The following is a 14,304-nucleotide window of genomic DNA, read 5'->3' as shown; positions in this document are numbered from 1 at the left end:
GCTGGGGAAATTACTTAACCTTTGCCTGTTTTCTCACTGGAAAATGGGGTTTATAGCACCTACCCTTTTTGGAGAGGTACAGATTAATATAAGGATGATGTGGGGTATGTGATTAATTCTGACTTTCATAATACACATTTAAAAACTTCAAGCATTCTTCCAGCACTTTGTGTTTTAGACACAGCAAACACTTAATGTTCTTTGAATGAAATAACTAGTAACTTCTATGCCCTTTACCCCTCGGTTTGAAATTTCCACCTATAAAACTAGTTTCTTAGATACTTTGAGGGAAGGGAATCAAAATTCTGATGGTAATGTTTGCAGGAATTCCCTTGTGAGCCAGTCATAAAGAATTACTAATTGATGTAATAGGATTCAGTTTCCATGAGCAAAATTAGAAGCTCATTGGAACCTTTGGGATAGGAATCTTGAACTAGAGAAACAATTGCTTCCTGGGTAGACATCAGTTTTTGTCATGCTGATCATTCAGAGAACATGGGAGATTTGTCTGCTTAGAACAGAGAAAACACTTTTTTCTGTTCATTAGTGTGTTAAAATTCTATTTTTTTAACTGTTATCTATTATCTGCATTGCCCCAACAAGATTTTTCTAGAAATATGCTGACAGTAATACTAGAAAAAAAAGTGATCTATAATGTTATTAAAAAGTGATCGAGAAAATATGAAAATAATCAAGACACTAAATATCATCTAATGGTCACCTTTCATTTATTCTGAAAGCTAGTCAAAGACACCAGGCAGTTTTAAAAAGGGTTGAATTAATATTTTATTCTCATTTGTAACCAGATGGGAGTTGAGTATAGTCTTTCCTTTTTGTAAATTAAAAAAAAATTACAAGATTCAAAGAGCCGATGGCTGGTTATGTTTTCAGAATAATTAGATGAATTCATTGATGGTGGATTCAAGTTTTTCCTTATTAGCTCCAGAAAATTCACCCACCTGTTAAGAGAATATTGAATTGACATTAGATAGCAGCATTATATCCTTATTTTGTGCATAAGATATGATCACAAAATGGGGAGGGGGAGGATTTGGGTGCAGGGGAGAAGTATCATAATAAATAGTCTTAAAAGTAGACAATGGGGACTTGCTTCCCAGTATGAAGGAATAAGTCACTTGAGTTTCTTCATTTTATACCATGTTTTCCTATTAGTCAGTTTTCAAGGTCAGAAGTACCTACCTTCTTTCCATTTTTAAAAAACTGGAATGTTGGCATGCATTTGACTTCACACTCTGAAGCAACATCCTATGGGGGGAGGTGATAGCGGAAGAGAAGATGAAACAAGATTGAGTATTGAGCCTTTGACAGAAGGAATTCAAAATCCAAAAAAGGATTCGTTTACGTAACGCCACATCTCTGTACTAGGACTTTATTTTAGCAAATAAAAATCGATAATGAATATAATGGTAGCACAGAAGCCAAAATAGTTATATTCTCAATTTAAGTTCTCACTAATACGTACTCTCACTTCTGAGGTACACCAAGAGCAGAATGCCACCATTATAAATAAGCTCTTTAATCCAATTGTATCTTGGCTATTTCAGGTATCATAGAGAAACAAAAATAAATTCTGTAATTATACTCAAGATCATAAACCCAGCTATTCCTCAGAATTAGTACCTCTCATCTTTGCCCATAGTTCTTCCCGTTTGATGATGGGAGTGAGGTACAGAGATGATTATCATAAAGGCTAAAAGTCCAAGGTCAGCAAGAGGAACAATTTAATTGCAAAAGAACTATTCAAGAACAAAGTCATAGTAATCTAAGAGGGGCACACTGACTTTTCTGTTTATTTTTAATTAGAAGTTCACTTGTATGTTCCCAAACCTGGCTGCACTGTCAGAGCCACCTGAGGGGCACTACAAGGTTCCCCAAGACAATTCTGTCCCCCTATCCCCAATAAATCAGCGTTAAGTTGAGCCCTAGGGGACAATAACGCTCTGACCTTTGCAAGTCGCCCAGCTTAGAGAAAGAAAAATGGACAAAGTCCTAACATTGCAAAGTGGGCTAGGTGGCGCATATTTTCTCTTCTAGATGTGGCTCTTATCTAAGGAGCTTTCTGCAGCTCTCAGGCCATTGAAGTATCAAGTGTTCTTTGATCTTGTTAAAGGAACACAAAGTGAGAACTTTTAGCTCCCCACTCTCTCAACATCTTCTTCATACAAGGTTTGGAGGGAAACGCCATGAAAATGGTTGGGTTTGGACAAGTGTTTCAAGTAAAGAGGTCCATTTAGGGATTGACAACGCCACCTTGGCACCGAAATGAGAGTCAGGTAAGAAATGGAGAACTTCATGGCCCCTAAGCAGCAAAAACTGAAGGACAAGCACTGAGGAGGCAGAGTCCCCAGAGCCGGAGCAAGGAAACCAAAGAACTTTCACGAGAGGAGAATCAACTACAAACACTGTGATGACTTCTAGTTTGGGAGTTGAAGAATTAACAATGGAGCAGTCTCTGTGATGAGCCACTAACAGATGGTACCTGCTGGCCTAACTTCACCTCCTCTGAGCCTGGGAACGGTGGCTGTGCATCTTGATGGAGTTGCATGTGTATTGTTCCTAGCTTGAAGATAACCAGATAACCTTTACTTTTTCCTTAACTGCTGGCAACAAGAGGCATAAGGAGAGTAATAGCTGGAATAAAAATGGCCAGTATGTACCAAATGCCTCCTATGTTCCAGAAACCGAATCTTCACAAAAACTATAGAGAAGTTATCAAGAAAATGATAAGATCGTCAAAATGAAGATCACAAAATATTAATTGCACCAATTAATAACTCCAGGGATTCCCTAGCAGGGTGAGCACCCAGGATTGAAATGGGGTGATGACTTGACAGGAAGACTATGACTGTACATGTAAAGAGTCCTGGATGAAATGCGGATCAGTAACCAAGAAACCCAGACAATGACAGATTAGAAGGGTAGACGGACTGGTTAAGCTAAAAGGTTGAAAACTGGTCATCTATGGAGTTGAATCTGGTCCAGATTATTTTACTCGGCTTATGAAAATGCTTAAAAAAATCTTTGGATGGGTTGCCCACTAGAAGATACCTCTCAGACTTGCACGTTTGTGATCACTGGGCTCACCCCTCACAGCACGGGACAGAGCAGCTGCTTCCTACAGTCCTTGCCCTCTCTATGTGGCAAATTTAAGCTGCTGGTTAGGTATCCTCTTTCATGGAAATAGTTGGCAGAAGCCTCACAACAGGAGTGTTGGTTTTGCTTTCTATCCATGGCGGGAGGGCACTGCTCTGGAAAGAATGAGCCACTCTCTCCCCGCTGCAGTTCTACAGAGCAGTGGAACTCGGTGGCATCAGGGCAGAAGGCATGCAAGATGACAAGACCTGGACCCTGATCACTTTTAGATGAAAAAGCCACTCTCAAAGCTTTGTGAGCAGAAAACTTGGCTCCCAGTCACTGGAAGCGATTGTGTCTAGTCAATGTTTTCTGATTCTGGATGCCTTAGACCTCACCTCGCCAGAGATCAGCATTCCTTTGTCGGTACAGCTGCTTAACTTACAGTAAAACAAACCATTAAAAAGTTAAAAAAAAAAAATGCTCAGAGAATTGGTGTCAACGCCGAGGTACATTCTTAAGTTGTTTTTAAACTGTCTTCATATACTTTATTTTTTAAGACTTCTGCCATGTCTTTACATGGTAAAATTTTAAAGCATTAAGAATTTTCTTTCATTAGATGTGAAAGTGATTTTTTTTTTAAGGTCCACTGGAGTCCATTCCATAATTTAATCCCTACAATGGGCTTTTAGGTTATTTCCAGTTTATGTACATCATTGTGAATAAATTCTCAGACACATTCCTGGGCAAAAACCTTGAAGTGGAACTGCTGGATTTAAGATCATTTTCACTTTTAAATAACATTAGTAACTTTATATTCTATGCAAAGTGGAAGAGGAAAGCCATTTATATTCTCCCCTAGCTACCGTAAATATTTTATTCATGCACCTAAATACATACAGTTGACCCTGGAGCAACACAGGTTTGAACTGTGTAGGTCTACTCATACATGGATTTTTACATACATACAGTATTTGAAATGTATTATCTTTTCCTTATGAATACTTTCTTTTCTCTAGCTTATTTTATCGCAAGAATATAGTATATAATATATGTAACATATAAAATGTGTGATAATCAACTGTTTGTTCTCAGTATGGCTCATGGTCAAGAGTAGGCTATTAGTTAATAAGTTTTGGGGGAATCAAAATTTACACACAGATTTTCAACTGCATGGGGAGTCAGTGCCTCTAACTCCCAAATTGTTCAAGAGTTAATTGTACTTTATAAAACCCATGCTATGTATTGTTATTGGGTATAATATACATATGATGAACTTTACCCTATGAAAATGTAATGATTTTTTTATGGTCCCATAGCAGTCACCATATTTATGCATCGTTATCTTAACTAATCCTCTGGTCAAGATGTAAAGGACTTTGATTCCGCCTAATGTACATACTTTAATCTTCATATATAAATATCTCTTACACTCTGGTTCTAACCCCACCCCCATAAATAGAATTGCTAAGAGGAAGAACATGCTCCTTTTAAAGACCCTAGATACATACTATTCAACTACCTTCCAAGGAGTTTGTGTCAATGTATCAGTATTATGATTTCTGCCATCCAGTTTAAGACTGCATACAATCAAATCCATCAGCCCTTCCCTACTCCATTCACTAAAAGCCCGGGCACTATTGATTTAGCATCAGACTTTGGTTGTGTGAAAGGAAATAGGTTCAGGCCTATTTCCTCAATGGCAAAAGTGAATAACAGGTAAGTTCTTAAGACTACAGTAGACAGGGTGGTTAGTGTGGTCGACAGTGTCTATCACCTCTATATGTTCAGTATTCTCTAGGATTTTTGTTTAAATTTGTTCTAGATTTTACTGGGGAATAAAGAACGAGGTAGAGATACATCTTAACCCCAAATGGTTAATCACTATTAATAGTTAAACAGACTTGGTTTTATTTTTTTGGACTTTCTATTCTATTCCATGGATCTACATTACCTACTCTGGCTACAGTTTTAATTAATGTAGCTAATATGTAGCCCATCCTCTACAGCTTCTCTCCCAATTATTTTTTTAAAAATACTTTGCAGGATTTTCCTGAGTATATTATTTCAGAACATTATGATTAATTTCCCCAAAATGTCAGATTGAGTTAAAGTTAGACAAATTTGGGGATACTGTCATTTTAATAACAGAGTCAACATCCAGCAGTACACCTATTAAAATCATCTCTGTTCCTGAAAATTTAGTAGTTTCATAACTAATACTTAATCTTTACTGTCTAAAGTTAATTTTTTACTTTTGTTTTCTACTACTTGTTCTATGGACTAGTTTGCCTATTTCTGTAGTGATTTGAAAGATATGCAGAGTTAAAAATTACCTTTGAGGTTTTAAAAACATTCTTATCACTTCCCTCAGAAACAGAAAGCTAGCCCAATAATACCCCCACTTCCTGTTTTTTGGTAAACAGTCTGGAATTGTAATCTGACACGTAGCAAAATTCACTCTTTGGGGAGTGTACAAGCTCTGAATTTTGACAAATGTAGTAATATAAATGCCACCAAAATCAGGATACAAAACAATTCCCTCACTCCCCTAAAGTTTATTTTAGCAGCTCCTTTGAAGTCAACCACCCCCTCCAACCTCAAGTCCCTATAATTTTCCCTAGTCTCAGATCTTTATTAGTAAATGTAACAAGATGACATTTTTACCTTATTAATTTTATTGGTTTCTGTAACTTCTATTAACTCATTCCTGGCTCATCTAATCAAAATAGAAACATAGTATCATTCTAAAAGGCTGTAAAACTATTATGTCTAAATTACTTTGTTTCTTATTTTAATTACAAAAGTATCATACTCTGCAAAGAGTTGAGTAGTAGTCTACTGTTAAAAAGAAATAACATCAGTCTATCATTTCCAAAAGAGTTAGTACTTATACTTTTCTATGAATACCAAATTATTTTCTTTGTGAACCACTTATATGTCCGTGCCCCCTACTTGTCTATTTGAATCTATTACAACTAAAAGATAACTTTTTCCTATCAAGTGTTTATAGCTCCTTCTAGTAAAACTGTATGTTTCTTGCCCCAAAGACATAAAAGATCCTGGGTCTGAAGTTCATGGTCAGGAATTACCTGCATAAAAGTTTAAAAACTAATTCAGTCATTAAACAGTCCATCTAGTTAATGATCTAATTTTCAGAAATGACATCTATGTAATTTTTATCCCTTATCTGTATTCTTTTAGAGTCGAAACGAGGCGTTGGTTTTACCTAACATTCCAAAGCAAAACGAAGATCCACATGTGTAATTTACAAAATAACCCACTGCTTGTTTAACAAACTGCCTTTTGTTTGAATTGCCTGCCTTGGTAATTCTGCTGAATGACCCGGTGAGTAGGAGCTGACAGAGATTGCTGCTACGTGTATGTGCTGTCCAAAGGGTTGTGGGATTAGTTCAATTTTTAACTCTGCAACAGATTCATAAAGCTATTTAGATGGTTGTAATAGTCATTAAAGATATTCCAAGAAAAAGATACCATATGTTGCTTAATCTTTAGGAAGTTAAAGGTCCCAGTTTGTGAGAGGGTCACTTCAAGCTGTGGAAACTTTCAGGGTGATTATGAGTATCCCAACTAGATATGAAAAAAACAGCCCTGGCATACGGAAGTCCTTGACTCCTCTGTACATCTACTTGCCAAAGGTTTTGGACCGAGGCAGTAAGAGCATCTGTCCTTGGTCCAGCACAGTCCACTGGCTCTGCCTTGTCTGACCTGCTTCTCCTTCTGTGCTACAGCCTGATAATCTGTTCGGTGGGGGTGCTAAAAAACTTCTCATAGTTACCGTGAGGATTAAATGACATAAGGTTCGCAGAAAGCTTACCACAGCACCTAGCACAGGGAATGGCTTTCAAATAAAAATGCATCCAGTTGCTGTGTGACAGGGTCAGCACTAGGAAGTTTCTCTACTTCCTCCCAGGTGCCATTTTTGCCTGGTTAAGGTGATCATAGAAAAGATAAGATGGTGAGACTTAGGTTAAAACAGGGAGCAAGGTGTTTCTCACAAACATGTGCTATTTATTCTCAGTTTTTCTTCTAAAACTCTGGGATGCATCAGTCCAATAACTTAACCACCATACAACATTCATTCTGCACCTACAGCATGCAAGGCAGGTGAGCTTGGTGAAGAAACAAGATGCATAAGAGGGAACTGATGGTAAAGGACAAAGAGGTCATTATAGTAATAGCCAAGAGTCAATGAGTACTTTTAACCTTGACTACCCTATGATGTTGGATTAACAGTGCCATTTTGCAGAGATCAAACTGAGGCACAGAAAAGATAAAAACTTACCCATACCTGGAGAGCTGATGAGGAACAGAGCTCAGAAATAAAGCAAGTAGCCTAGAAGCAGGACCCCCCTGCCCCCATTACTATACACACAAGAGGAAAAGAAGGGCAGAGGACATCATGGGGACACAGAGGAAGGAAAACTAATCTAGTTTGGGGTGTAAACTGGAGAAGAGGTTATCAGATGGGAAATGAAAAGATGGGCTGGGTAAAGACGATGGTATAAGCAAAGGCACAGACATGGAATAAGAAAAATGTGCTGAGATTAAGCAAGGTGGTGTTGGTAGTTCCTTCCTCATAGGTTTAGAAAGTACAGCTATATACCAGCTTTTATTGCCCCTTTAGTCTTTTTATCAATAGCCTGTGTTTGCTCAATGAATAAGGAAACTTGACAGGTTAATGGGGGACATATTAAGATCTGATCATAGAGGAAAAACAAAGCTCAAGGAAGGAGAGAGTAATCTAAAGCAGAAGTCATTGTGCCAGTTCTGGTACCAAGGTCTAGCACCTTCATTGCCACATCATACCCTAAAGCCCTCCTGCCCCACTGGGGCTAAGAAAAAAGGCCCACCTATCTGTAAAGAGCCCCCAGGTGGTACGTCTCAGCGGGCTCTCCTAGTTCAGCGGGCTGGGTGAGAGGCAAGGTCACGTGCTGGGAACCCGGTCTGCACATACCACATGACAGAACTTCCTCTAAAGTGTGGTGGTGACAGCAAGGGCTGGGAAGCCAAATGACCTCATCTTAAATCTTCGCTCTGCCACTGCACCTCCATAAATAACCTCTCTGTGTTTTTCTCTTCTATAAATGGGGATGAGAACACCAAGGTTTAAATGAATCAATACTTGTAAAGCACAGAGAACAGTGCCTCGCACAAAAAGTGCTGAACAGGCATTTGTTAATTAAAACCAACCTGGAATTTCCCCCCTAAATATCCTCTCAGCTCTCTACTAGGCATCTTGGTGTTTGTTCTTGAAACCATTTGGGTTTTCCTAGTGGATGTAAATCAACCAATACTAGGATAAGTTTGCAAATATACTTTCTCATGCTGTTAGTTCACAAAGAACTTTAAAGGTGGTCTCCCGATTTGGTGATACCATCCACTCCCTGGCTTTAGCTGTCATGGTCAAATTCAGTTTCTATGTACGGAGCACCTCAAAATGTTCAGTAGAATGTGTAGGCTTTTAGAAAGATGAGTAACTGGTAAGTAAGGTACAGAAGCCTCAACCATCTATTTTTCTGCTTATTTTACGATGTGATATATACATAGTTCCCGAGATATAGGGTTATATTCATGATTTTTACAATTACCTATTCTTCTAGAACAAAACTTTTTAGTTAGGGCTTTAGTTCTAGTATTATTTGACATATTTATGAAAACAATCACTTGCAACTCAGAAAAAAGTCAATGTGAAACGTTCAGCAGTAATTCTGAATTTCCAGCCACGTACCTGACAGTCATCCACATCTACTTCAAGGAATACCACGTTGGAATACTTTTCAGAGAGGGACTGGAAAATTTAAAATGAAAAATACACAAAGATTTAGAACCCAGTAATGGCAATCAATATACTCAACCTTCTTAAATGGAAACTTGATGGAAATTAAAGATCCAAAAATTTAGACTAGGGAGCAGGTAAGCATAAAGGATGTACATTTCATTTGAATCATATTCCTCCTAGTATGAAATGATTTGGTACACTGACTTCTGAAGACTGAATTTCAAATAGGGCAGGGCCCATGTCTCAACTTAAAGAAAAGCAAAAACATTTAAGACAACAAAATTAGCTTCTGAAAGTTATCTTCAATGGGCTATACGTGTCGAAGCTCAAATGTTACACTATTCCTTTTAGATCAAAGATCCAACATCAAGAAAAAAACCCAAACCCTTTAACTGTCTGTCCTTCTTTCCTGGCTTTGTGACCACCAATCTAAATAACAAATTCCTTATAAGGCAGACGTTGTTTAATACTCACATGAAAGAAAGGCTTGATCATTTTGCAAGGCCCACACCACGTGGCTGAGAAGTCAACTACAACGAGTTTACTTCCTGCACTGCTCAAGGCTTCCTCAAAAGCATCCTAAGATGAGAAAAAGGCATACGTGTTAAAAAGCCAATAAAACCCGATAAAGCACAATTCGAAGGTCCTGCTTTCAAGGCCTATTTTTTAATTAAAAAACAAAACAAACTATGAAAAACCCTACAATGTTGGTTTTAGTATTAGATAAGATGAAACAAATCTGTGTACAGCATATCAATATTCATGTCTTCATGAATATTTTATAAAATATTGGTTAATTTATATCCACACTAAGCTTAAGAAAAAAACAGACATTTGCATTAAAAAGTTTCCACTTCAAATCTATGTTGTAGATGTTCACTACATGCTTATCAACTGACAAGGGGTGACTTGAAGTCACAAGGGCACAGTTTTGCCAACTATAACACTACCGGTTAAGAAAAAAAGCTAACACTTTTTGATTAAACTAATATTTTCTATGCTGGAATGATCCGAAAGCTCAAAAAAGTATCAAGGAAAATAATACCCTCTAAACCCTCAGTCTCTGGCTGACATTTAGCATATTTCCTTGTTTTTTTTAATTTATGGTGACATTGGTTAACAAACTCTAATAAGCTTCAGGTGTACAATTTAACAGTAAAGCATACATATATCCTTATATTCTTTCTAATGGAGTTTCCAGAGTTGATATTGTACAGTTGATAGTTAATTTTTGCCCTTTATCTCAAAACCTGTCCTCATTGTTGACCAAATGAAAGTTTTATTTCCTCATAAGGAATGCATGTTAAATAAAGTTCCACCAGCAGAAATGTTCAAGAAATCCCTTACCACCAACTTCCTTGAAAAATTTACCAATGGTCTTGATATTGTAACCCTAGGAACCTAACCTCATTTTAACCACAATTAGTCAGTGACGGCTAATCAAAACCCAGGCAACGAAGAGAAATCAAAACACAAACATCTATATCTGAAGTCTGGGTTTTCTTCAAGGGAAAAATGCTGGTCACATTGGCTTAATTAAAAACTAACATTCCCCTCCTTTGAAAGCTAAGAATCATATCAGATCTGGTCAAATAAAAAAGGAAAGTAAATAAAGCACCACTAAAATCTAAAGTGAATGCTTCTGAAGTTCAGTTGCCTCTTTAGATTTCTAATTTCTACTTCATATTTTGTTTTTAGGAAAAAAATTCATAAAAGGTGTTTTGAGACTGGCACACCATGACTTCTGTAACCTTTTAAGTTATGCCAATACAAACTCCCATCCTACCTTCGGGTGTGGAGGACAGAGTTAAGTTAGAAGTACAGAAGTTATATTTCCAAATCATCACTGAGTCTTCTAGATGAATTTCATTCAAAGCCTTTCCTAAGGTAATTTTTAGAAGGTCAAACAGCCATTCTATACAAGGAAGATCCAGGTAAGACAGGAATGAAGTCAAGGAATGACACTATCTGCTCAGATAAATACAGCTGACATGGGTTTGAACTATATGGGTCCACCTACATGCATTTTTTTCCCCCAATAAATATGTACAGTACTGCAAATGCATTCTCTCCCTTATGATTTCCTAAATATAAATATATTTTTCTCTAGCTTACTTTATTGTAAGAATATGGTATATAACATACAAAATATGTGTTAATTGACTGTTTATGTTGTTGGTAAGATTTCTGGTGAACAGCAGGCTATTAGGTAAAGTTTTGGGGAGTTAAAGGTTCTCTGTGGATTTTTGACTGTGCGGGGGTCAGTGTCCTTAACCCCTGGTGTTGTTCAAGGGTCAACTATATGTTGCTTTGTGAACATGGTTAGTCCTCCGTAAATAATTGGTAGGATTACTTTCAACGCTGACTGTACTTCAAACGCTCTCAAGGAATTCCCAAAACAATTCTGAATCTAATTCAAGCAAAACCACCTAAAGTTCTGAAAAGAAAAAAAAGATACCCAACAATAACTTTTGGCTTAAATGAACATGAGTTACAGAACCAAGTATGTCTAGATTTCACAAATTCTCTTCTCTTGATGCTAAGTTTGCCTAAAACATACATAAGTTTGAAAATGATTCAAGATTATTTTACTAAGAAGCAAACCACAATTTATAGCTCCCAGAAACTAAAAATGAAGTTTAATAAAGGCTCCCATTACTGACATAAATATTTTGAAAACAAAGTGAAGTAGTTGGGGTAGATAACAGCAGAATATAGAACCTCTTTTCCTAAACATACCCATTCCAAAGGTAATTAATAAGCAGAGGAGTGGTCCGTAAAGTATTTAGCAAAATGCCTGTGTATAGAAGATAGGAGTTTAATAAATAGCAGCTGCTATTAAAAAACAAAATATGTGTCTGATTTCTTCCTCATCACATTATCCCAATTGTATCTGAAATAGATCCCAGTGGCTCCAAACCACCAGCACTTTAGTTGTCTTGGATGGCCAATGGCACCAACGTTAATCTATCAGGACAAAATTCTGAAGTGTATTCGATATTCATTTACAAGTAATGTTCAAATTAGTTTAACGTTTGATTAGTGACTCTGGATTACAATTTTGAAGATCAACTGATTATCAGGGCCCTTGGGCCTGAGGCTGTAGTGCTTTTTTGAGGAACAAATTTCCCATCACTCTTATTTATCTTCTTATTGATGAGGGGAGGGTGCCACAACTATGATAATGAAAATAGGGAGACTGAAAGGTATGCTCCCAAAATTAATCAGTTTTCTGTTTGTAGTGTATGAATTTTGACAATTCAGACCCCTCAAAGGTCTTCTCAATCCTTTAATGGGTTCTCACCTGTTTCACCTTTTAGGCTACACTGAGGAGGTTCACAGACCCTGGAAAACCTCTCCTGCCACCCATAAACTGTGTCACTCATTAGGTATCAGGAAAAAGTACATGGAACAAAACTGAAGGATCTCTTTTCAACAAATGAGAGAGTTGCTAATTTTAATATAAAAGTTCATAATTAAAAAAATCCCAATAGGAAAAAATTCATAAGGACAAGCAGATAATAGGCTACAATTTGCTAATCAACACATGTAGGAGAAAAAAAGGTCACTAATAGTTGAAAATATTCAAATGAGAATGAGAATTTTTCTTACTAATAATTTGGCTAAAGTTATGGGGGGTGGGGGTGGGGAGGAAGTCAGCATTAAAGGGCAAGGAGCACTCTCATAAGCTTCTTGGGGGCATTTACAAACTGTGAAAGGTTCACATCCCAATCACTGCCCTCCAGACCCTAACGTAATGAAACATCCTGAACTCTGTACAAAACGTTCTGAATAAACTATTCACCGAAGAAACTGCCTAAATGCCCAGCAATGAGTTCAGATAACTGACATGATTACAGACTAATTACATGTAAAGGGTTCAGGCTAAATTAGGGGAGAAAAAAAAGGCTCAAAAACAAAACAATATATACAAAATAATATCAATCACTTGGTGGTCGCTTCTAGGAAATATAAGATCTCTTCCCAGAATTTCTACAATGATCATACACGTTCTGATCATAAAAGTAACAAAAACAATAAGGGACCATTACAGAGAAACTTCTGTTGCCGAAGCCTGCCCCAGCATCTAACAGGTCCCGCCACTCAAGCTTTGCAGGTGAGGAACCACCTTTCCCCTGCTTTATTGGGGGTGGGAGTATCGCAGGGTAAACAAATGCTTTCGAAAGGTCTCCCACTGTTCGAGCATCAATTTTCTCCCACTCACTTTTCTAGTTCTGCATTTAACATTTCTTGGGTGGCTACAGTATACTGGACACTATGTTAAGCTCTGAGTTTTCGGAGCAGTATATTAGGCCCGCAATAACTCTCTAACGTGGAACACTTTTTGCCTTGGGCATTCCTAAAAGGACAGAACCACCATCTGGGTACCCGAAGGCCGACGAGCACACAGTAGTGAGTGGCTGCTCCCAGGGGTACTCCTGGCTTCAGTGAGACCCACTGAGAGTGGGTGAATCAGATGGGTAGGGCAGCAGAGGCCCTCAGGCCCAGCGTTGGGGACTGAGTCATTCCAAAGCCAGTGCTGCCGGAAACACGCCCAGCGCGGCAGAGGGAGGAGTCCCCAGGGCGCGACCCGAACCACACTTCCTTGTGGCCACCTGGGCCCCTCTGGACACGGGGCCAGACTGGTATAGGCCAGGGGGTGGGGTGGAGGTGGGGGGTCTCTGGCCCGGAGCCGCACCCTTTTCGACCATACAACACGCGTCATCTCTGGGGCCTGGGAGTGATGGAGGAGGCCGGGGGTCTCCGGCCTAGACCCGCTCCTAGAAAGCCCACCCAACCCAGCGCCGATTATTGGGAAGAGAGTGGCGGCCAGCAACCCCGTGTTTTCTCCCAGGGGCCCTCCATCTCCTCGCTCAGGTTCGTATCTGGATACAGATGCGGGCCAAAGACAGCCTCCCTGCATCCCTTCAACAACCGAGGTTTTCCAGACTGGAGATGCAGGAGGCGCAGTAAGGGGGCACCCAGACTCTCCACGCGCACTGGCATCATCCCGGCGCTCTGGGCACCCGACTCCGCCCTCAGGGGACCTCGCCCTTCTCCCTTCCTCCAGGGCATGCCCCGGCGCCTCGGGTGCGCCCGACCTCGGGCTTCTCGCAGTCCCAGGCCGAGTCACCGCGTCCCCGTCCTCCAGGGATGCGGAGGGGCGGCCTGCCCGCCGCCAGACTATCGCCTCCCCCAGTCTCCGAGGCTGCGCGCGCGCCCTGGCCTTTCCCGGGAGCGCATACCTTGCTGTCGATCTGCTTCACCATGTTGGCGGCTGAGGTCTGACCAGCGACCGTAAGAAACGATGAACGCGGATGCAAAGCGATATACGCGCTGGGAGAGCTTGCAGCCCGCCTTCCCTTTATAGTGACGGGGGAGTGGGCGGGCGGCGGGCGGACGCGCCC

General features: G+C 39.5%; 1 protein-coding gene across 1 annotated transcript; it reads right to left on the bottom strand.

Annotated features, from left to right (window-relative positions):
* Positions 1–706: 706 nt before the first annotated feature.
* LOC107502633 (thioredoxin) lies at positions 707–14,295 on the bottom strand. The gene is made up of 5 exons (XM_016130044.2): positions 14,143–14,295; positions 9,371–9,475; positions 8,846–8,905; positions 1,201–1,266; positions 707–959 (listed from the first exon to the last, which is right to left on the bottom strand). Exons 1-5 carry the CDS (start codon positions 14,164–14,166, stop codon positions 897–899), a joined length of 318 nt encoding a protein of 105 aa, XP_015985530.1. The 5' UTR covers positions 14,167–14,295; the 3' UTR covers positions 707–896.
* Positions 14,296–14,304: the final 9 nt, after the last annotated feature.

Source organism: Rousettus aegyptiacus, unplaced genomic scaffold, assembly GCF_014176215.1.
Source record: "Rousettus aegyptiacus isolate mRouAeg1 unplaced genomic scaffold, mRouAeg1.p scaffold_m13_p_3, whole genome shotgun sequence".
NCBI classification, from domain to species: Eukaryota; Metazoa; Chordata; class Mammalia; order Chiroptera; family Pteropodidae; genus Rousettus; species Rousettus aegyptiacus.
Note: the sequence above shows the minus strand (reverse complement) of the source record. Positions and strands in the feature narration are given on the sequence as shown.